We start from the raw sequence: 22,936 nt of genomic DNA on the forward strand, positions 1-22,936 counted from the left end.
ATGTTTTTTTTTTTTTTGGCGGGGCAGAAGCCGTCGATTAATCTTCCCACACTTGTCAACCTCTAATCGTCGTGATCATCGAAAGTCGACGAGAATTTGCCCTCGGGGGACGACATGTGAGAATTCCTCCATCTAGATTCGTTCCCCCAAGAGCCCCTAAGTAATTAGTGACTGAGGTCCATTTTTGCCATTAGACACATCACAAAATTATGCCGTTGTTTCATTGTCTCGTCTTTCGAACGACCGCGGGGTGCAAACCTGTGTGCCACCCTGTTGGTAGAACGCCATTCTTTAATTCAATCACAATCGCCCTCCAACCCCAACTTCTACAATGCGCAGTATAAAGACAAGAACGAGAAACAAATACAGGCCGCTGCCACCCTTTTTTTAAAAAGGAAAAAAAAAATAGCGTCCTATAAAGCCGGGGCTAAAATATAACTGAGAATATCGTATCCCAAATTGAAGTACGCAGCTTCTCTTTCCTCCGAGTTCCCGATGCCGTCCCTGAACCGGTCTGTCCAGCGGCCACCATCTAGACCATCGAGATACTCACAAAATAGATCCAGCCCATCAGCTGCCCCAACAAGCTTCTCGAGAAGTCGGTTTTCCAGACAGCGATACAACATGTCACCGTCAATGTGCATTAGCTTTGGATGTAAGCGCGGTTCAATATCAACGTCGTCCTCTGACCCCGCGCTCTCCGAATCTGAGGGAGGTCCACCCATGGCATTAAACAACCTATTCCGTTGTGCCAAAATTTGGACTAGGCTCAGAATTCGCCATAGTTCTAAGTTTATCAATGTGAAATGTTGTAGTGAGCCGTCGAGAGAAACCCCAAATACCTCAGATCCTTCTTTGCTGCTGGCCACGACGCCATATCGATTCCGTGTCTCCGACCCTAACCACAGCGGGCGGCTCCTAGCGTGAGTAAATCGTCGGACAGAATTGGGCAGTATTGCTTCAAAAATTGTCTGAAATTCCTTGTCTCTTTGGCCCCATGGAATCCATACGCCCACAAGCCCTCCTCTATGATCAGAGAGCATGGTAATTGGCCACCTGCCAACAACGTCGGATTCCCGCCCGTCTGTTCCAATATCCGTCATATGAGTAGTTGTCCTCGATATAGCATCCGTATGTATCAGAGACATCGGATTGTCTTCTCCCGCCCTATGGTCAATTACTTCAAGGGAATGCATAGTAGTCAGCGCAAAAATTTTGCCGTTGAACACTCGAAGAGATGTTACGGGAGAATCAACGTCATACTGCTTCATGGGCCGCAGTTTCTTCTCTGTCAGATCCAGGACATCCCAGTGAATAGTCTTATCGACGCAAAATATGATTCCGTCGTTGTCGCCAACAATAGAGTATATAGGCTTGGCCATCACTTTCTTGTAACGAGTCCAATATTGCAATCGTTTTCCGCCACCATCACCGGTGCGAGATTCCGATTTGTTCACTGATACGATAAGCAGCCTGCCTTCTTTCGTCGTCACCAAAAGGAAAGCAAAAGTCTTGCCGTCTTTCACATACAACCATTCGTTAAGACCATAAATTCTGTCTCCTGGGTGGCCAAGGCCCGAAATGAACTCCAAAGGGTTTCTATCCTTGTCACAAGCAGATGCAAGATGCATACCACTGTCAGGGTCAATGAATGCCAAGGTAGATCTACCGTCCTTCAGTAATGCAACCACTAAACAGTTCCACGCTTGCGAGAATATGACACGTGTAGGGGAACCGTTTAAGGGCAGGCTCCTGGGGACCAGAGAGTAGTGTGGCCATATTTCTGCAATAAGAAGCCTAGAGCCTGCAAGGAGCATCAGTGACATGTGACCACTGTAGCCAGATAAGCTAAGACCAAGGCCAAACACGGAATGAATGGGTGGTGACGGCATCGAGGCATCGTTCGAGTCTGTCAGCCAAATGAAATGCTTTTTTTGAAACTTGAGGCTCGACATTGAAAAGTTCGACATCATGGTGATATTGTTGTCGCAGCAAGCCATGGCTGCAAAATCGCCGTCGAAGAGGCCGTGTGTTGGAAACACATCGACGGGGGCCACGCCCATAGCTTCACTGTTCCAGGTAACGCGTTCGGAAGTTTGATCCGAAATTCTTAAATTCAATAAGTGTCCACACCGTGTACCAGCAACAAGCTCAGCAGAGTTCGAGCTTTCCCGTACGACACAAATGCTAGTCAGGGCCTCAAACAGCTGTGCTTCACTTGGGGCTTCAAAGCCGGAAGGGCCGACTAATGTACAAAGATTGAATTAGCCGCCTTGGCCATCAGTTTTGAGGGTCGAGATTTTTTGTTTTGCCTACCTCGCTTTTTGTCAACAGCTTCAGCGACTATGATGGTGCCATCCAGGGCATAGGCGAAGACCCATGGGGTGCTGTCAATAACGGAGCCGCTAATCACAAAATAATTGCCTGCTGTTTTGAAGAGGGACACGCATGTCACCTCGCCGGCAATATCCCAAGATTTGACGGCTCGGATGCTCATCTCTTCAATTTGCAAAATGTGCAACTGAGAATTCCCATCGTTGTGTGTGGAGAGAACAAGAATGTCGTCAGCGCAAAAAGCATTCTCTGCACGAACACCAGTTATCCCGAGTATGCTTTGCAGAGGGTGAAGTGATGTTCGAGAGCCTGATAATAGGGCGACGGAAGACTCAGTAATTTGAAGTATGAGCCCAGACTGGGCTTGGCAAGCATGCAACGTCCGAGACGTCAAGTCAAATGCGGTACTGTCGGGTGGTACTGCATCTACCTGACTGAAGTCACTAGAGAAATGAAGCAATATGGAGGAATCAGGCAAGGCAAGCAAGCCAAACAATCCGTTACCTTCCGGGCCGTTCATTGAGAACCCCCAGGAACACCTGATAGGTTCACCGGTCTCGATATCGAGACCTATCCTGCCTTGGATGCCCCATCTCCACTGGGTTAAATTACCCCGAATGCCGCGACCAGACGCACTGAACAAGCTTTCCGGTTTTGAGGGTAGGTTGTTCATTTCAGCGCTTCTTGAATTCGTATTTCGGGGTTCCAAGGCGCTCGAAGCCTTGAGTGGACGCCCGCTGGAGGTAACCAGGTCGACAACCGGTGACCAGTTGGGTAAGACACTGACTTGTTCAAGGTCGGTACGAGGCGCAAGCTGTGTATCAAATACATCGAAATTATTAGCGCACAAAGAATCTTTGAGAAGGGGGGAGGTGCAGAGAAGCGGTATCCTCTCTGCTCCGTTCGTACCTTCCAAATGCCGCCTGGGCCAGAATCACCACCAATTATAAGAACGTCGGAGAAAACATCGTACGCAATAGTGAAAGCCGTGTTGATGTTGGTGTTGAGACAGCCCACATTGGTAACAGAAGGGACCAACTCCGGGGCATCAATCTCAACGTGAATGATGGCTCCATCCTCGCGAGCTAGATAAATAATGTCAGTCTTTTCGAAGTATTTCTTTCTTCGGAATGGCCTAGACCAGGACGTCCAAAGTGGTTTGTCCGCGCCGTGATGGAGAGGCGTTCGCCCAGGTGTATCAGTATCGAGGACCTCGAACACCGGAGAGCCAGAAAGGCAGTTCTTCACGATACCAATGTCTGGCTGGGAAACCGCGAAGAAGGCCGTGTTGAATCGAAGGGGTATGAGAAGAGATGGCATTCGATGCTCCTTAGGTAGCCTGTTGCCAGCTTTCTCTTCGGCAAAGATTTCTTTGAGATTGTCCCCTACCTCCCATTCGTAGGTGACCATTCGGGAAACCGGTTCCGCGGAGCGTCTTTCCCTTCTTGTTACAATCAGAAGAAGAATGATATGGTAGTCATCTTCTGGACGGGGGTACAGAAACTCCAATTTATGAATTACACCCTGTATAGCACGAATCCGAATTGATTTGACAGGGTCGAAAAAACCCTGTTGGCGATATTGTTGGTTAAGTCCGGCCATTGATTCAAATTCGTATATGACGAGAACTCCGTCGGGCGAAGCTGCGGCCATGTACCGTGATGATGGATCAACGGATATGTGATATCCAAGATACGGGAGATTCTTGGGACTTTCTCGCTTATTAAACACAAATTCCAAAGTTGAGTCTTGCCTTTCCCGCAGAAACGTAAACATGGTATCACCAGATTCTAGTATCAGGACTAGTAGTTGCGGTGGCAATCGGTGGCGGGAGTCAAGGCCAGTGTCGAGGGAGTCTCGCATGAGAATGTCTTGGTCCTCGCTTTTAACCATGTCGGCAGGGTCATCGTCATCTAATCCATGCTGGAGGGAGTCTCCTATCACAGCAGCTCCTCGGATCCTGGAGCCAAAATCACTTTTTCGTACAACCTCGTGAACTTGTCCATCTCGCCTAAGCTCACTTATTTGCACAAAGTGGTCCTACTGAAACTGTTAGAGATGTAGATGCAAGCACACCATTCAACTGCGGATTGCAGACGGGCCATGGACGAAATCGTCCAAGAAGGAGGAAAGAGCCGCGGACCGTAGTACAAACATCCCCAAGTACTTAAAACCTCTTTGCTAAGGCCGGACCCTAGTTCGGCCACCAATCTGAAAATGCGTATGCTAACACAGCCTTGCCGTACGTAGAGCAGCCGCACACGGAATGCAAAAAAGTGCGGCAGCGAGGGTTTGACATAACTTACTCCGACAAAAGCTATGTCGTTGTGAGTCTCGGATCTCAAACGAACAGGAAGAATCCGGTGAACTACAGGGCTTTCTACTATGGTCCTGGACAAGATTCCACAGCTTGGTGGCTCCGGGTGAGCCCGTGCAGCGGATTTTGGGGTCGTAGATGCTTTCAGAGCAGCCTGGAGGTTGACAGTCTCGGTCACCCATTCGCCGTCCCGAAGAATGCTCGTTTGAAATGCCATGTCGTTCCTATCATGACAATCGCCAGAGATGGATGCTGAAATACCGTATGAATCCGAGAAGAAGCAGTTTTGCTCGGCTTACGCAGAACCTGAAAGAGTGCCGTTTGTCGGGTGAAGGAACATGGAGCAGTGTAGTGAAACGTGGAAAGCGTTGCTGGGCCAAGGAAGCATCTTAATGCCTAAGCATGATAATTCTTATCGGCCCGTACACGCAGCTAAATTGCGCTACAGCGCGTGCTTTATTCGAACGAGACGGGTCGTTTTCGTGACGGAAACAAAGACCTCGGTCAGGTTTTGAGGCGCGAGGACGACCATGAACGGTATCCACCTAAGGGTAAGTAAGAGACTCAAGCAGAGACTGAACGTGCGAGCAATGCAGTCAACGGGCCCAGAGCAACCAGATTTTGCCTAGAATGGCCAAGTATTCCAATTTCAAGAGGGGCAAATCACGAGATGGACTCCCGAAAGCCGTAGCCCAAGAGAGGAGGAGTAGAGGAAGAGGTGGCACGCGCGGAGCGGGAGAAGATGCAGCACTGGGGGAGCAAGAGGCGTCCAGTGCAAGATCCCATCCGAATGCGACTCCTGTCAAGTGCAAGTGCCCGGGACCCGACGACGTCTTGAGTAGTGACGAGTAGATATGGTCAAAGGGACCATGTGCTTTGAATGTTCTCTCCTTTTTCTGGGCTTGTTGGGCTCCAGATGTCCGGTTCTTTCTTCCGTGCCTGGTAACCTGTGGCCTGGCTAAGCTGGTGTGGTTGGTATTGATGGTTGGTCGTGGTCGGTGAAGTCTGGTGCCGCCGCGCTAACTGGTCGACATGCATGCGTTTGACAGCAGCCATGTTCAAATGTCTGGACCGGTCAACTTTGTGGTGCCTATGTACAGTCAAGTACTACGTACAGCTTGGTGCAGCAGATGGGGGTCTTCCTTCAGACATGGACCAGAGTTGACGTGATCGACATGACCTCAGTCCTCAAAAGTGCTCCAACGTCCCGGAGATCACGCCGCACCACCACTGCCGCCGGGGGCTGCAGTGTGTGCGACCTACATATATATGGTTCCTGGCTGCTCAGCTTCCAGTCAATATAAAATTTCCACCAGACATATTTACAGGCCACAAAGATTCTGTCTTGGCTTGTGGAGCACTTCAAGACTCAACACCGATTGCTTACTCAAGTAGTTAGGTAAGTAGGTACCTAACGTATTTAGGTACATATATATACATTTGTGATCCATCGTTAGCAGTTCTGAATCGGACACTTGATATTCGACACTGGCAGCCGTCTCATGTGGCACCTGGGAGAACAGAGCCGCAGCTGGACCAGACCCGTAAATTCAATGTTCCAGGTCCATGTTCCCACATGCAGCCAAGGACCCAGGCACTTGAGCACTGTGGGCAAAGCAACCTAGCACTGAGATGGAAACTAGTCAAGTTTCTTGGGCAGGTTGAAACACCAGTAACCACACATGAATTTATTGCAGCAGTCAACCAGCCCAGGTCACAGCTCACACTGGTTAAGGCCACTTGTTTGCTCCAGATGTCGTTGGGAGAGCACTTCGCCTGCAGCCACCGATTCACCAACAACATTGATCGGATCCTTCGACGTCGACTGATACCTGACTGCAAATGTGCATCGCTGGGAGAACACGACGACTTGCCCATGCATCCTGACTCCTGAGTCTTGGATACGGCAACAATGACCATCGGGACCATGCATTCGGATCCAGAACCCACTGAGGGACCGGCTCGCCCTGATGGCCGATGCGGCAGCCCAGCCATCCGTCGTGACTCTCAGCAAAGAACTACACAAGAATCATTGGAAGAGAAGGCCGAGGCAGTCCGTGATGCATGCAAGTGGAAGGACATTGCGAAACTCAGGTCGCTTGCAGAGTCCACAGGCGGGCTCCTCACCGATGAGCTACGAAGATTAGCCTGTAGGTTTCGGCATCGTTTGCCTCGTCGTGGAAGCTATGTATAAAATGCTAACCAGATGTCATTGCCTCATTTTTGATATCAGGGCCTCTCTTACTTGGACTCTCACCGGATCTTATGAATGATGACGTTGATGCAAGCTTCGATGCTCAAGAGGCTGTGGCCGACTGGGAACAACTAGAACCCCATCGCGATGAAGATCAAGTACAACTCGATGTCGACAGGTCCTTTATATACTACCCAAATGGTATGTTCCTGCTATCCCCATCCCTTTTAATGACAAAATGCGACCCTGATTCACCACTACAATCCCTTGCTGTGGTCCCGTTGATCATCTAACTCCGTACATTTCTCTGCAGACAAGTCAGAGGCACAACTTGACAAGTGCAAGTCCGAGCTTTTGGTCCTAATCGTTGAAGTACTACGCCGCCACCCGTATCTCTGCTACTTCCAGGGATTTCATGACATCTGCCAAGTATTTCTGTTAGTATTACAGCCTGGGTGGCGGGCACGCGTAGTCGCGAGGCTTTCGGTCCTCCGCATCCGAGACTTTATGCTTCCTAGCTTGGGACCGACGACAGCACAATTGCGCTTGCTTCCCGACTTGCTGGCCAAAGCTGATAGCGAACTGCGCAAACATATTGCCACGATAGAACCATTCTACGCACTAGCGGGCACATTGACCATGTATGCTCACAACATTGAGGCTTATGGCGATATTGCACGGCTATTCGACGTTTTCTTGGCTAGAGAGGCTGTCTTCCCCATCTATGTGTTTGCCCAAATTGTCATGGGCCGAAGGAGCGAGATCTTGGATGTTGAAGAGCCAGACATGTTGCAGGTGATGCTCGCAAAAGTACCGCCCAACATGGACTTAGATTCCCTGATAACAAACGCCGCCAGCCTGTTCGATCAGTTTCCACCCGAGTCCTTACCTTCATGGCGGCGAATATCGAAATCGAGCACTCTGAAGACTGCTCGACACATCGAGACATGTGCAAATCAAACCCTTGAGGATGGTCGTGCGTTCTTCGAAGAACAGGCCAAGGAAGTCCGATGGGTGGAGAAACGGGATAGGATTTCGATGGCAATCTGGAGATACCGCCGGCCCATCAGAGCCATTGGTATGACCACAGCTGTCGCCGCCGTTGCTTTTTATCTGCGGAGAAATCCATCTGCAATTCACTATGTCATGTCTCTTTTTAGCACATTGAGTAAAGCTTAAATCGTACTCGCATTGTCTTATGCAAAGAGAAGCCAGGGAAACTGAAGAGGGTTGGCAGGCGTTTTTTTTATCCTGATACAAATATCTTCTGGTTGTGTATTGTTTTCAGTTTGCCTGAAGATATATTACATATTTGTACTATTTGCCTGCTCCTGTAAACTGGAGGATGCTTGCTGGTTTAAGATGACCCTTACAGCCACTCCCTAAGTAGAGGCTTAGGAATTAATCTAATAGGGTCTTCATCTGATGACGCTGTGCCTGTTCCTGCCTCCCTATCCTTTGACATATTTCTGAACCAACGACTGTGTTGTGAACATGCCACCAGCCCAGTGGTTATGGAAATTCTGCCTGCTTACTTTGACTGCAATGCATGTATATTACGATATTTCCTTCGCATGTCGTGATTCTACCGCAACACAGCGCTATGCGTCAACTTCAAAGGCCAGTTTGAGCTTCGCAAAATGCTCCTGCTGTTCCGTAGCCAACTTCCCCGATGTATCCCCAATAATAGTCATTATAAGGGAATAGTTGTTATAAAGAAACCGATCGCTCTTACGCCTATCAGCGCCATATGATAGGCTCTGCTTAGCCAAAAAGGCCTCGATTTCGGAGCGTAATCGCCGCAAGCTAGCAACGACTGGCTCGTCATCTCCAGCATCAGCACTAAGTTCTAGGAATCCGTGCAAGAGTTGACCAAAACGCTGAGTGACAACATGAGGCGCGGTTGTCATTTTCGCCACATCCGCCGCTGATCGAGTCGGTTTGCTGGGTAAACTGTTTATTAATTGACGAACAGATTCGCAATGTCGATCCATGATGACCTGCAATCGTGGCCAAAGAAGCATGTTCGTGCCGTTGATGTATCCGTCCACAACAGGTACTTTGCGTCGCTGAAGCTCAAACGCAAAGCGTTGGTTTAGGCGAATACAAAGCAAAATACCTAAGGCGTCAAACGTCTCGGCCACCAGGGTCTTTGACAAGGTCTGGCCAAGCTCAAAGGTAGATTCGAATATGTAATTGAAAGTTTTCGAAATTTGGGAATAAGACAACGCTGGTGAAAAAAACGTGGCTAGAAATGTGTACTCTGCTGTGGCGTTGTCGATTAACGCTAAATTATAGTTTCGAAACTGTACTTCCAGATAATGCGTGGCCTGGTCCTCTTCGGCCAGATACGAGGACATCGCCGCCTGATTGGTTGTTGTAAGAAGGTCTATGCGCCGTCCAAGATTGAAGGCATCGTGCGGAGGCCCCGTTGCTCGAGCACTCGAAAGAACGGCCGTCATTCTCGTAGCATCTTCATGGCCCAGAGTGTCTGTCTTGTCAAGAATATGAGTCTTGATCTTCGCTAGGGCTCGCTCGTATCTACTGAATTGATTGTGGTAATACCATCGCATTGTGTTCATGTAGGCGAGTGAAATTTCGTCGGCGAGGGTTGCATGATGCTTATGAAGAAAGGTAAATAGGTCCCTGAAGCGGAGAAAGTTTTGTTGCTGGATGATTTGTGCGTTGATGTGTGGTGATCGAAGTGCCTTTATTTGCGCCACAAGAAAGTCCCTGATGCGCTCAATTGCCTGGATGAATTGTCAATAAACTGTCATTTCATCATAATGACCATCAAGCAGTAAAACATACCTTTGATGTGAGCTTTTCTAACAGGGGACCTAGTTCCTCAGACGCTTTGCTGTGTTGCAATGCAGAGGATGTCTTCATCTTATGCGCCGCCGTTCTCCGGTCCAACTCTGAGAGCATCTTGGCCCAAGATTCGTCGATGTGACCGGTTGATATTTTTGATATTACCTCGGGTGACAGGCTGAGCTCTTCTACTAGCGGACCTAGCGCCTTCTCAACCTCCTTGCGGTTCTCCAACCGCCGATTCAATGCAGTCGATCGCTCTTGTAAAGACTCAATATCGGCGGATACGGCGGCCAGATCATTCCGGAAATCAGCCAGGTTGATTTCAACGGAGTTGAGAACGTCGTCACAAGCTGTGATGGACCTATGGAGATCCTCAAACTTGGCACACTCCTGATTGTCTTGTTGTCCAATGTTAGTAATATTAAAACCAGGAGGAAGCTAGTGACATACACTCTTCAACAGTTTGCGGCTGCCGCGATGCTGTCATAGCATGCTCAGGAGGGTGTGACGACGCGAGCTCCTTCAATCCAAGTCCGCCAAAATCAAAATCGAGGTCGAGATCTGCTTCTACAATGGAGCTTGTCCTCGCCTTCTGCGTCTCGGCATCGTTTTCAACATGGCCGGGCTGCTGAAGAAGCCTCTCGAGGGTCTCTACCGGGTCTGGTAGGTTCGGGATGGTTGATGAATGTCGCAATGAAGAGCCATTCGGTCGTCGCGACGCAGGGAGCAGCGATGTAGACGAATCATTGGACGCTAGGGACAATGAAGAGCTGCGCGGAGAATGACCAGCCCGCTGAGACGTCAAATACGGGCTAAGGTTGCTCGACGTTCTGCGTGGGAGAGGCGAGTATGACCTGTTGCCAGGTTGGGGCGTTGACTGACCTGACGCGCCTGATGGACCGCCAGCCAGTCTATCAAGCCACATGCTGAAGGTTAGAGGGACAAGCCTCCCAATTTCGCTGTGTAAATTCTATATGGCGGCGGCCATGGTATTTAGGCAATCAGTCGTCACTTCTTGTCGCGATGTTCCCAGCAATTGTGTCATTTCCACAACTGGCCCAAGAGACAGATTGGAGTCACTGCAGTAAGTTGTGGGGCGCTCATTGGTCCCATTTGCAATTCAAGCCACTAGAGTGGACCAGGCTGAGCCACAGGGGCGGAACACCACCGAGTAGGTTCGATATTACTTAACCACATGTGCACTCTGTATATCAACCTTGGAACGTACTAAGGTAGGGCTACAACTACTCACGGACCCCGTTCGTTATGAGAAATTCTAGGACACTTTGGACGAAATCGCTTTTCTGGTGGCGTAAGGATATACAACGGTACACTGACGCAATGTAAAATATAAAAGAGAGATTCTTCGATTAACGAGCCACCTCATTAGGTACTTGCTTTATCGGGACCCCGATCATATGTATGGTCTCAGTGCTGGCACTCTGAACGGGGTCCGCTTCTGCTGGCACCTGGATGACTACAGAGTAGAAGCTAACTACTAACGTACCTAGGTAGCTATTAGAAGTGTCAAATGCAAAAACTGGTCTCGACCCGCCCCAGGGCCCAATCACACCTGCGAAGAAGGGGAAAAACCTGAGACGGAACGCCATTTTCCCCTCCGTCTCTACATTGACTTCCCTCTCCTCCCACTTTTACACTTGACTCTTCTTTTTTTCCCTCCGCCCACTGTCCAGCACCATCACTGCTTTTCAGTGCCGGAAAAAAAATTAGAAAGGCATCGCTTTCTCTTCCTTTCCCTCCCGCCTCCCACAAGTCCGCTTTCTTGCGCATTCATCACCATGGCTGACGAGGTAAGCTGCTACTATTTCTGACGGGAATTGTTGATTTTGCTGCTGTTGTTTTTTTTGCGCGGACCTTTTGGGCGGCGGGAAAAATTCACCCCGCATCAATCCCCCTCATCGCTGCACTCAGTGTGTGCCCCCCTTGCGGACGACGCTGAGGACTCGCGCTGCGAACTGGGTGCTTTGTGCGCGTGCCCCACGACCCATCGAAACTCACAAACCGAAAATATTGTTGCGATTGCCATCACCAACCTCACCATGATCTCTGGGAGTGCTCAAATTGATATTCCTGGCAATATCATGCCGCTAATTTTGTCGCCTTTTGTCTGGCATGTTGCATCTGGTGTTCTTTACTGATCAAATTCCGTGATACAGCACGATCTTGAATTCGAGTCCGCCGACGCCGGTGCGTCCACGACCTACCCTCGCCAGTGCTCTGCTCTACGCAAGGGCGGTTTCGTCGTTATCAAGGGACGCCCTTGCAAGATTGTAGAAATGTCTACCTCCAAGACTGGCAAGCACGGTCACGCCAAGGTCCACCTGGTTGCCACCGATATCTTCACGGGCAAGAAATACGAAGATTTGTCTCCATCCACCCACAACATGGATGTGCCTGTCGTCAACCGAAAAGAGTACCAGCTGGTGAGTAGCAACTCCTTTCTACTACCCCGACATCTTGTGGCCATTCATCCCAAGTCAGCAAAACCCTGCCAATGTACTAAGCTAGTTGCTAGGTCGACATCTCCGACGACGGTTACCTCTCCCTCATGGATGACAGTGGCAATCTGAAGAACGATGTCAAGAAGCCTGATGATTTGGATCTTGTCAAGAAGCTCGATGCGCTCTTCCCCACCCCCGAAACCGAAACCAACAAACAGAAGGATACCAGTAAGCTGCTCTCTCCAATCCAAAGAAGAATTATAAACAGCATTCTTGCTAGAAGCAGGTGTGTCTTGGCGTATGAATTTTTTTGTTAACAGCTTTTGGTAGACGTTATCATCCTTACTGCCATGGGTGAGGAGGCTTGCATTGACGCTAAGGAGGCTCCCAAGGGCGCCTAAGCGGGCAATTGAATCGACGAAAAGTCCACGCACAGTGCCAATGTTGTACAGCCCTTGTTGAGACAATGTCGTCCGCATGGTATCTAGGCAAACTGGGATTAGTTATGATTCTATGCAGTGCAGATGTAGATGGGACGATGAATCAAGGTCGACGAGTATGGAGATGCTATATGAACGGGATTGTATTAGCTGGCTGCAGCTCTGGTCAACTCATCCATAGTTGAGGCGACAGCTCTGAATCATGTTTCCTTTGTTTCGCAACGACTCTTGGCCATTAGTACCACTGCATGAAGTTGCAGCTGGGCAAGTCATTCCCAAATGAAAAAGGAAAAAAAGAAAAGATGAGATATAACGACCGTACATTGAAGTTCTTCCTTTATCATCCAAAGACAGTGAAGAATTGTAAAACGGATTTGATTTGTTTCCCCCTTCGGCCCACAATGAATTGGACTGTTGGAGTAAAGTTACCGCACCTTTGTCGAGCTTTATTGCAATTTAAAAGGGATGATAGAAGGCCTTAAAACAGTGTCAAGTTGTGTGTGAAAGTGGGCGCCCACTTTAATGGTGGGTGAATTGGCAGGGAGAGAATGCCTCGTGTGTGTGTGATGAGGCACACGCCAACCTTGCCTGGCCTCACCTTGCCACTGAACCACCTTCAAATTAGCCAACTGCGCGGCACGTACAACACAGCTCTTGTCCGCTCCCGTTCTTCATGAAATACCCTACTTGTCCTCAAGCCCGGTACGGGTTTTATTTTCACCTCCCATATAACGTTCATGCAACGAGGTTGGTTTTGTCATTGAAGTGATATAGAGCACTCGGTCACACGTCAGTGAACATGGAGGACCGACGGGAGCTTCGCAGAATGCCTCGAGGAGAGAGATGCCCTGAATGTGGAAGCCAAAAATGGTATCTACAGGATGGGTTGCGATTTTGCGCCAGGGGCCATCAAATAGAGGTAGGGCACTCCTGGTGCGCTCTTAAAACGGATAGCCAAAATGGATGGGGAGACTGACAGCTTTCTTGGTAGGGGTTTATTCAATTTGACGTCGGTGATGAAGAAGATGCTGGCAAAATGGGAGCTGTAGCTCGGCGGGAGAAGGAAAAAAGAGAGGTAGAAAAGCGTCAACTCACAGGCCAGGAAGGACGATCACTGTTCCTAGAGGCAGTTCAGCTACTCTTACGAAAACAAGTCTCGTTTCTGATCCGAAGCAAAGGTCATAGAGAGGAATTAGAAACGGTTGTTAGAGACTTATGGGACTTGCGCATTAGGGGGTATACCTCTAATTCCACAGAAACAAATCTTGCAAACACCGAGCTTGAAATGTTCAGCTCCCAGTCGACCCGGACAGAGGAGGGAACAAATGTGTCTTGGCACTCGCGATCCAGGGCCCAAAATTGGGATCCTGAACGTGGCACTGACTGGCCTATGCCTCGAATAACAGAGACTATTGTGCTATGCTATCTCGGTTGCTTACTCCTAAGAATACCTACAAGGCTAGCGGACCTGTATGCTTGGGTCTCAAATAGCAGCATGCCCTACTTGAGAGCAGTAAGTTTTCTCTATTGAACACCTACTATATTTCCCGAGGCCCTTACGCTTTCTAGTTTCAGGAGCTACCGCGGGAGATTCAAGAACGAATGCCTTCGTCTTATGCCAATGTGATGAAGCTGTGTTCTCGTTCTGGTTTGAATGGAGAAGACTTGTACCGAACAGTCATAGATACAGTTCTCTCGTACCGATTAAACTACGACATGACGTTTCCGGAGCTAAATTACGTCCCCATGGCCGTACAGTACGCAAAACATCTTTGTTTACCAGGTTTGTGTACACTTCTTAATGGGTAAGGCTCAGCACTGGTTAACCCAAAATATAGTTGAAGCAATTGCGGTAGCAAGACGACTTGCATCAGCTCTGGACCTCATGTTTTACTTTCCGGTATCAAAAGCGAAACTTTACTTCCTCGATAACCCAGAGGTCCAGTTAATTTCACTCCTAGTCGTGGCAACGAAAATGTGTTTTCCGCTTGATCCTAGCCAGCCCTCCCTCCTAGACCCTGCAGGCTGCTGTCTACCTCAATTCAACTGGGCAAGCTGGAAGACCGGTTTCTCGAGCGATGGCCCAAAATCGGGGAAAGAAACACAGGAACATGTTGAATTTGAGCACATCACACCAAATCAGGTCACGAAATTGAGTGATGAGAAATTCGATGCGTATGTAGCGCATTTATCTGAGTCCATAGGCCATGGAAGTGAGTCGACGCGGCAGATACACCCCATTCTTGTAACAGGAGCGCTAATGAATGAGTTAAGGTTATAATGAAGTTGTCCAATTCTTCCCAGCCGAAACGGTGGCCGTATCTTCATCGTCGCAGTTTAGCACACCAGAAGAGAAGATTGAAGGGAGAGCTCGTCGTATTTTAGCACAGGCTGTTAAACCGAATGACATGGACGGTAGACGGAGAGAGGTTACATACGAGGCATTCCGTACAGTTGAAGACATATCAGATATTTCTTATGCATTTTATAAAGAAGCAGGTTGGTGTATACCCATATTTTTGTCAGTGTCCTCTAACACTGCGCTAACATAATCCCACTTAGGAAAGGCCGCCGGATTGTCGACTAGCACCATGACACGAGCGATTTACATGCTGGAGCAACGGATCGTCTCCTGGCAGAAGAAGCACCGGGAGGAAATATGAACGGAATGATAGCTTTAAGCATCTGGTAGACAGCTTTTGTATCAGTGGCCACAAAAACAACCTTCTTGAGCGTAGTTGCATGAAATTTATACCAATGATACCCGCAGGATGTTCGTAGAAAGGGCACAGTTAGCCTGTTGACAACCAACTGACAAGGATGCCCGCCTCGTCCAGGCCCGCAAGTGCTGGAAAGTGCCCCCTCTCTGTCAATGCCAGAAGAGTTGTCCCCACTGGAGCTCTTTTCAAGCCCTCACGTGACCTTGCATATGACCTAGGGTTTTTTTCGCATCTGCTCTTTGGCCCCACCAACTTCGCGCAGACTCGTTCGGCTGTACGAATCTTCACCATCGCCAGCGTCACAAAATCAGTCAAGAGTAAGTTTGGACTTCTGCGGTTAGGCCATGTGTGCATATTGAAAAGTACTGACATATTTTAATAGTGCAGATGTAAGTTCGAATTTTCGGTGACGCCAAGTTTGGATTTCTTCAACCATGACCGACTCGTACTGACGAAGCAACGCAGTTTTGTGAAGACCCTGACGGGCAAGACCATTACCCTTGAGGTCGAGTCCTCCGATACGATCGACAATGTCAAGTCCAAGATCCAGGACAAGGAGGGTATTCCCCCGGACCAGCAGCGATTGATCTTTGCTGGCAAACAGCTCGAGGATGGCCGAACTTTGTCCGACTACAACATCCAGAAGGTTCGTCCCACATGCGCAATGCAATATCGAGAGAACAGAAGAATTACGGAAGTTTCTACTTGAATCTTTTTGGGGGTTGATTTACATCTCAAGCAAGATTGACTGACTGGCTGCTTTGTTCCGACTTGACAGGAGTCCACCCTGCACTTGGTCCTCCGTCTCCGTGGTGGTATCATCGAGCCCTCGCTGAAGGCTCTGGCCTCCAAGTTCAACTGTGACAAGATGATTTGCCGCAAGTGCTACGTATGTTGCATCCCGTCTTTAATTGCTCGCAAATATGCGGCGATGGCTTCTTCCGCGGTTCTATGACTGACAGTGTACATAGGCTCGCCTCCCTCCCCGCGCCACCAACTGCCGCAAGCGAAAGTGTGGTCACACCAACCAGCTCCGACCCAAGAAGAAGCTCAAGTAAACGGTTTCACCCATGGATGTGGCGTATTGGTTTTTGGCATTCTGGAGATGGCAAGGACAAAGGCGCTTCACGGTTGACGAGCCTGGCTTTGTTTCTATTTTTAGCATCTGCAGCTCAGGCAATCCAATCTAGATGGTGCCCATGAATGAAAGTTTTTGCATCAATGACATGGCCTCGTCCAGGCGCCCTGAGAGACCAGTAAAAAGGACTGGCTGTAGTGGGAAAGCATGACTTTTGCATGAGTGACTGGGTTTACCAAGTATGGCATTGTACGCGGGACTGGGCAAACGAGGGATTCAGCCCGTTGAAAATCAGTCATGGAACAATGGTGTAAACCTGCAGACCTCGTGTAGATGGCTCTCTCAATGCCATTCCAAGCGGCACCAACTATGAAATCCCGCGCCCTCATCCTTGCCGCAAGATTGATGTGGGGCATTACTAACCCCCTCCGTAGGTCGGTGCCAGTGCCAGTGCATGGGCCAGACCCAGGCAAGGGGTTACAACGGGTAAAACCCGGTCTTCCTGGACGGCTGGAGCAGGTCTTACTTCGTGGAGCTTTCCCACACTCCCTGGTTCGCTGACGACAGACACATGTGTCCGCAGCGGCGTGCACCCGATTTGCAAACGACAGCCTTTTCGCGACAGCGTCTAGCTTGCAACATTTTGCTTCAGCCAGTCGCTTCCGAAGTCTCCCCATCTGTATCTTGGTCTTGCGTGACTGATTAATACCTTGATCGATAACCAAGAAGACAACGACAGCTATACCCCCAATCTTCCCTTGGGATCCAGGATACTGTCATCATGTCTGGGTCAGGATACGACGCCGTGGTGGACGTGGACGACGAGGTATGCGATAGTTCTTCAAACCTTCGATTGGGGCAGGCACAGGCTTTATGTGAAGTTGATCAACCGATGATCCTTCTGCCTCTCTTGATACGTAGCAAAGCAATCGGTCTCCAAATCAGCTAACATATCAACGTAGGGCGACCTCGGTCACACTGATCTCCAAGAGGATCTTGAGTTCCACAACTCCAACTTCACCGATGCATCGCACAGTGGCCGTAAGGGCCCTCCATCTGGCCTTCCCCCTCCGGCCACGGCCCCATCAGGGCCGTCGTCGTCGAAGCGCTTCCTATGGACTATATCATTCTACTCGCAGTTCTTCGACGTCGACACATCGGCCGTGCTGTCACGCTGCTGGGCGGCACTCTATCCTCGAGCAAACTTTCTCGATGTCCTTGAGGGCAACCCTGACTTGTACGGCCCTTTTTGGATTGCAACGACTGTCGTGTTGATTCTGTTCTTGGGTGGGACGATCAGTGACTGGTTGTCCACGAGAGGGACCGCGCAGTTTGCCTATGACTTCAGACTCTTGAGCGGTATGTGTCCTGCCTAGGCGCTCTCTTCTCCCCTGACATTTAACGCTGTGGCTGCCAGCTACTGAGTGTCACAATGAGTTCCCAAACTAACCACAAGTATTACTATTAGGCGCCGCCGGCCTGGTCTATGGATATACCCTGTTCATTCCCGTAGCGCTCTTCCTCGCCCTCCGATACTTCGGCAGCGAGTCTGCCAACCTCCTCGAATGCTGGGCCCTGTACGGCTACTCCAACCTCATTTGGATCCCAGTCGCAATTATCAGTTGGTCGCCCATCGAAATTCTCAATTGGACCTTTGTCGCCGTTGGCTTTGGACTCTCTGTTGTCTTCCTCCTGCGCAACTTATATCCCGTCCTTAGCGCTACAGACCGCCAAGTCAGCAAGGTTCTTCTGATTATTGTTGTTATACTACATGCCGGTTTGTCTCTCACTATAAAGATCCTCTTCTTTGCGCATAACAGCCCCGTCGCAAAGAAGCCTGTTGGTGATGATGTGCCTGCGGGTGACAAGCCAGCCTTTCTACTCTAGGCAGGCTTTATCAGCTATAAGAAGAGGAGAGAAGGGGGAGGAGGCCGAGCAGAAGGGAATTATGAATTTATTCCACAGAGACGGGAAAGAAAAGAACCAGAGTTGGCCGTGCCTAGTCAAAGTCGCACACTGGATGTGATGAGTATGCCAGTATTGTACATTATATGAAGCGCTATCTACCTAAATCAATCACACACCCATGTATTAAATACCATGCCATCATGCCTTTGTCCAAGATGCCTCAACACCCTACTAACATGACGAAAATCTCCTTTTGTGTAATCAATTTTGTCCGAGCCCCTTGCCACTCTTCACCCTCTCAACAGGACCCTTCTGCGCCTCCCAGTCCAGCCAGCTCCCTGAATATTCACCTACATTCTCCCACCCAGCGTGCTTCGCCAGCCCCGCCGCCGACTTGGCCCTCACGCCGGCCTTGCAATAGAACAAAAGCGTCTTGTCGCGCGAGGGTCTCTCAAACCCATGTACATCCTCAAAGTCAGCGTCGGAGATATGGAAGCTTTGCACGGCCGATGTGACGGGGATATTTATAGCACCGGGAATCTTGCCGGTAGTTTGCAGTTCGGCCGGTTCACGAACATCTGTGCATCATTGATCCCTTATTGTTAGTAAAAGACCACCCTCTTCACACGAGACAGACATTACGATTTGGTCTGTACATACCAACAATGACGATATTCTCAGACGCGCGCTTCCCATCGACCAGTTGCTTAACCTCGTCAAACGACCAAATCCTGCTTCCTGGCACAGCATCCTCACGGCCCGCAGAGAACCACCGTCTCTCGGCGGCGAATCGGGCAGAGACGGCCTGCCGGTGTCCGGGGATATTCCGTGCGCAATGAGACGATGCAGAGCTGCAGATGGCCCTGCATGCCGCAGCGGGAGCCGGCCAAGCCGTGTTTCGCAGAAGCACGGGCGCTGCTGTCGTGATGAGCCGGCGGGTGGTGGCCATGCTGATGCTCTTCTCGGTACAAGCCGGGATTGCGTGGGTGTCGTCGTCCGTAGATCTAGCAGATCAATAGGCGGTTGGAATGAATCTTGTTTCGCTCTAGCCTATTTGGCCAACATCCCATGTGAAGTTTGAGTAGGTATGAACCCTCGGATGTAGGCTTCTTGATGGCAAATTGTAGGTTGCTTTCTGAGAATCGGACGTACAGGGTTGGACTAGCTGTTTTCTGACGTACGTACTCTTGTAACGTAGAAGATGGTGGAGACCTTGATGGCGTGCACATGCACAACGGGGACATGGACCAGACAACCTTGTCGGTGCCCCAAGATTCCGGTGGTGCATGGTGGTACCAATATGCACAGCATTTGAGCTGGTGTATCCTCTTCCAGAACTCCTAGTTTCTGCCTTAGACTTCAACTACGGTGACAAAAACCCTTCAGACTTGAGTTCACCTCGATAAACAACTCGCTAGTCTACATCAAGACCGCCCTATCCTTCCATGGCCCGATCAAGTGTCAAGCCATCCAATAAACACCAGTGTGAGCTGGCATAACTATGTACAAATGGGTAATGAACTTATTACAATTAGATATCCCCAAAACTCCCGCGTCCTGGCCCATTCATCCGCGAGATCACTTGTGACCCATGGAACCAACTTGTCTATATGCATGCCAATGGTTCATTACTCAAGTGCGATTCAATATTGTGCTTCGCAATTTGAATCGGTAAATTGAGCTGACACTGTCGGCTGTTTCCGGCTGTAACTCAGCTTTGCCTATCGTTTTTAATTATTGTTCCTTCAGGCCTATTGTCGTTTACCACTCGCGCTTCTCAAAGGTGAGGGGACAGTCATCCTTGGGGAAGATGGTAGCAAACACCTTGATCTCCTCGGACAGCGGTGTGGGATGGTGAGTCCATTTCATCTGAACAGAAGCCTTGCCCACCATCAATGCAAGGTTGAGCTGGGCATAAACTTGGCCAAGACAGTAATGAGGGCCAGTGCCAAACACAAGATAGTTCTTGGCACCCTTCACCTCAGCATCTCCAGAGTAGTACCGCTCAGGGTCGAAGTAGTCCGGGTTCTCATAAACCTCAGGGTCATGCAGAGCCATGTAAGTGGTAGGGACAACCATAGAACCTATAAAGAGAGTTAGGCTTACCAGAAAAACACAAAATGTTGAGGTCGCGTTTGGGAATGAGTCACTCACCCTTAGGAACAGTGTACGAATCAGTAATAGGGAATGGCTTCTTGACCAGGTAAGGAACCATCAGCACTGGAGGGCGGTATCGAAGCAATTCACGAACGACTGCGCGGGTGTAGGTAAGAGACTCAAGCTGGTCCATGTTGATCTCCGCATCAGGGTCACCGTTGCGGACCTTCATATTCTCCTCGCGAACACGGTCCAAAACATCTGGCCGCTGAGCGGTAACCTGGAAAAGCCAAGTGGCAGCGCTGCTCGTAGCATCCTGGGAAGCAAAGAGGAAAGTGAAGACGGTCTGTGATATTTCATAGTCGGAGAACATGCGGAGCAAGGGCGACGGCTTTTCCACGCCCTCCATATTCTCACCCTTCTCCTGAGCCTCGCGCCAGCGGTCAGACTGAATCATCTGAAGAATCCAGCCATCCATAATGCAGGTCACCTCACCACCAGCAGCCATACGGACCTTGCTCTTGGCTGCACACTTGGCAAACTCGACAAGAACCATGTCAGCGGCCTTTTTGCCATACCAGGTCTTGGTGAAAGGAATAATGATTGGGAAATTGACAAGCTCGAGAGCAGCGGTGATCAGGTAGTAGTCATCGGCGATCTTCTTGACGGCAGCATCGGACATGTAGTGGCCAACAAAGGTGCGGCAAGACACGGCGCACATCAGTTCGCGGAATTCAGGCATGAATGGCACGGGCTTCCCGTTGTTCTCTTTGGTGACGCTGAGAAACTTTTTGAAGTACGTCTTGTAGACTTCCTCCTGGCCAGGCAGATAGCACTCAAGAGCCTTGCGGGTAAAGAGACCATTAAGTCCCTTACGAAAGTCGACGTGGGCCTTGCCATCGAGGAAAACCCAGTTGTCGTGTCCAAGAAGCTTATGGGCGACATCGACAACGCAAGGCTTGACGTACATGGGCGAGTTGAGGACTTTTCGGGCCATATCTCGAGTAGAAGCAATGACGACGAACCTGTGATATTGTTCAAATACATTGTTAGTGCCTTTCAGTGTAGTAGAACCATACCCCGACTCAACTAGGCAAATGCGAGGTGTTGGCGCAGTTGGATTTGGACACGAACGTACTTGTGGAAGACGGAGACACAGCTTAGGGGACCACTGGCCCATTTAGCATAGTATTCCTCAAATTTGGGGTTCATGGACTGCAAGAAAGGTCCGATAAATGGCATCTTCCAGGCCGGGCCAACAATTGACCCCTTGTTCATGAGGTAGCTAACTATTGCACAGGGTGGCCAAGTTAGCAACAATTCTCCGTCATTTCGATAGCGCAAAGTAGTATGGTCCGAGGGCGACATTGTACAGCGCAAAACCAAGTTAAATAACTTGAAAAAAGAAATAAAAAAAGACGTACTCTGGTCATAGACTACACACATTGCCAAGATGGTCAGGAAAATGGTCCAGGGGCTGGCGGTGGTGACGGCATCGAGGATCATGTCTAGCTGGGGAGGAACATTGATGTTGCCATACTTGGAGCCAGCCAGCATGGAGGGGAAGGCAGACGACGAAGTATTGGCGTCCATGATGGGCGATTTCGACGAACTTCCTTTTAACAAGTCCGCAAGCGTTTGACGGAGCAGAAAGAAGAAGGCTTGGTTGTCGCAAGAAAATAATCGGGGTTCTGTAGAGAACCGGGATCTGGTCGGGGGACACGGCAGAACGGGAAGCGGGCCCTGGTCTACTGGTGACTTTTTTTTGTGTGTGTTTTTTTTGGGTATTCTTTTGTTGGCTCTTTTTAAATTACGGGGTCCCTCCTCCGAAACCCTTTGACGTGCCCAAGCCAAAAAGAAAAAGAGGAAGAAGAAAACGGTCAGGGAAATGTTTGAGCGAAGAGAACGAATGACAGACGATGTAGGGAACAGAGGGATCAGAAAGAGCGTGTGTTATAAAATAATTGATACGTTGAGTACCTGCCTAGGTACTTAAAGTGAAAGATACTTTAAGCAAAGCGCGAGTAGCAGATGGTTGTCAACGGAGAGTCGGGAGGTCTTGACGGTGGAGGAAGGTGCAATCAAAAGGTGCCTGGCCATTTCACATTTTCATAATTTCACTTGCCATTCGTGTTGAACGGCACAGCGCGGCGGTTGAGCGGCTAGGTAAACTACCTGACAGTAGGGGCACGGCGCGTCCAGGCACCGCGCCAGGTACCTACTTTAGTGGCCTAAGTACTTAGCCGAAGTCTCATTTGATGCAAAGATTACAAACAGCGCGGGCGAGGTGGTGTGGTCGACCCGGCGGCGTGGGCAGATGCAGCGCCTGTTTCGTGCATGCTGAGCTTGATGCGTCGGCCGATTGCTCTGCCCCTGCCGGGCAGTTGAATGAGGAATGATGCACAGGCCCCGTTTTGTACTAGTCTCCGATTGTGGCTTTATGTACGGAGTACGGAGTACTCTCCTTACTCTCCAGTTTCGCTCTGTATTCGTATTCGTATTGCCTGCCAGTCACTGGACGCTCGGTCTCAGTGGCCCGTGCCACGGAGCCACGGAGCCATGGAGCATTGAA

At 49.7% G+C, this 22,936-nt stretch overlaps 9 protein-coding genes across 9 annotated transcripts; 5 read left to right on the top strand and 4 right to left on the bottom strand.

Annotated features, from left to right (window-relative positions):
- Positions 1-413: 413 nt before the first annotated feature.
- On the bottom strand, positions 414-4,868 carry MAA_01102 (thermotolerance protein; the record flags this gene model as incomplete). Its single annotated transcript, XM_007819100.1, has 4 exons — positions 414-2,245; positions 2,317-3,148; positions 3,244-4,374; positions 4,641-4,868. The coding sequence occupies 4 exons, from the start codon at positions 4,866-4,868 to the stop codon at positions 414-416; spliced, it is 4,023 nt and encodes a 1,340-aa protein (XP_007817291.1).
- Positions 4,869-6,563: 1,695 nt separating this feature from the next.
- On the top strand, positions 6,564-8,024 carry MAA_01103 (Rab-GAP/TBC domain protein; the record flags this gene model as incomplete). Its single annotated transcript, XM_007819101.1, has 3 exons — positions 6,564-6,801; positions 6,858-7,046; positions 7,159-8,024. The coding sequence occupies 3 exons, from the start codon at positions 6,564-6,566 to the stop codon at positions 8,022-8,024; spliced, it is 1,293 nt and encodes a 430-aa protein (XP_007817292.1).
- Positions 8,025-8,446: 422 nt separating this feature from the next.
- Positions 8,447-10,584, bottom strand: MAA_01104 (Vps52 / Sac2 family protein; the record flags this gene model as incomplete). Its single annotated transcript, XM_007819102.1, has 3 exons — positions 8,447-9,595; positions 9,657-10,057; positions 10,110-10,584. 3 exons carry the CDS (start codon positions 10,582-10,584, stop codon positions 8,447-8,449), a joined length of 2,025 nt encoding a protein of 674 aa, XP_007817293.1.
- Positions 10,585-11,458: 874 nt separating this feature from the next.
- On the top strand, positions 11,459-12,522 carry MAA_01105 (Translation elongation factor, IF5A, hypusine site; the record flags this gene model as incomplete). The annotated part of the gene is made up of 4 exons (XM_007819103.1): positions 11,459-11,470; positions 11,837-12,103; positions 12,196-12,349; positions 12,452-12,522. The coding sequence occupies 4 exons, from the start codon at positions 11,459-11,461 to the stop codon at positions 12,520-12,522; spliced, it is 504 nt and encodes a 167-aa protein (XP_007817294.1).
- A 1,075-nt stretch (positions 12,523-13,597) lies between these two features.
- Positions 13,598-15,224, top strand: MAA_01106 (Ubiquitin supergroup; the record flags this gene model as incomplete). The annotated part of the gene is made up of 5 exons (XM_007819104.2): positions 13,598-14,074; positions 14,131-14,344; positions 14,400-14,774; positions 14,836-15,060; positions 15,124-15,224. The coding sequence occupies 5 exons, from the start codon at positions 13,598-13,600 to the stop codon at positions 15,222-15,224; spliced, it is 1,392 nt and encodes a 463-aa protein (XP_007817295.2).
- A 157-nt stretch (positions 15,225-15,381) lies between these two features.
- MAA_11504 (uncharacterized protein) lies at positions 15,382-16,339 on the top strand (the record flags this gene model as incomplete). Its single annotated transcript, XM_011413498.1, has 5 exons — positions 15,382-15,598; positions 15,664-15,670; positions 15,747-15,927; positions 16,060-16,170; positions 16,253-16,339. The coding sequence occupies 5 exons, from the start codon at positions 15,382-15,384 to the stop codon at positions 16,337-16,339; spliced, it is 603 nt and encodes a 200-aa protein (XP_011411800.1).
- Positions 16,340-17,140: 801 nt separating this feature from the next.
- On the top strand, positions 17,141-18,246 carry MAA_01107 (Yip1 domain family protein; the record flags this gene model as incomplete). The annotated part of the gene is made up of 3 exons (XM_007819105.1): positions 17,141-17,185; positions 17,322-17,718; positions 17,828-18,246. 3 exons carry the CDS (start codon positions 17,141-17,143, stop codon positions 18,244-18,246), a joined length of 861 nt encoding a protein of 286 aa, XP_007817296.1.
- Positions 18,247-18,528: 282 nt separating this feature from the next.
- Positions 18,529-19,216, bottom strand: MAA_01108 (Rhodanese-like protein; the record flags this gene model as incomplete). The annotated part of the gene is made up of 2 exons (XM_007819106.1): positions 18,529-18,845; positions 18,928-19,216. 2 exons carry the CDS (start codon positions 19,214-19,216, stop codon positions 18,529-18,531), a joined length of 606 nt encoding a protein of 201 aa, XP_007817297.1.
- An 812-nt stretch (positions 19,217-20,028) lies between these two features.
- MAA_01109 (Cytochrome P450 CYP61A1) lies at positions 20,029-21,957 on the bottom strand (the record flags this gene model as incomplete). The annotated part of the gene is made up of 4 exons (XM_007819107.1): positions 20,029-20,351; positions 20,422-21,389; positions 21,503-21,653; positions 21,789-21,957. The coding sequence occupies 4 exons, from the start codon at positions 21,955-21,957 to the stop codon at positions 20,029-20,031; spliced, it is 1,611 nt and encodes a 536-aa protein (XP_007817298.1).
- Positions 21,958-22,936: the final 979 nt, after the last annotated feature.

Source organism: Metarhizium robertsii (assembly GCF_000187425.2).
Source record: "Metarhizium robertsii ARSEF 23 chromosome Unknown MAA_Scf_8, whole genome shotgun sequence".
NCBI lineage: Eukaryota > Fungi > Ascomycota > Sordariomycetes > Hypocreales > Clavicipitaceae > Metarhizium > Metarhizium robertsii.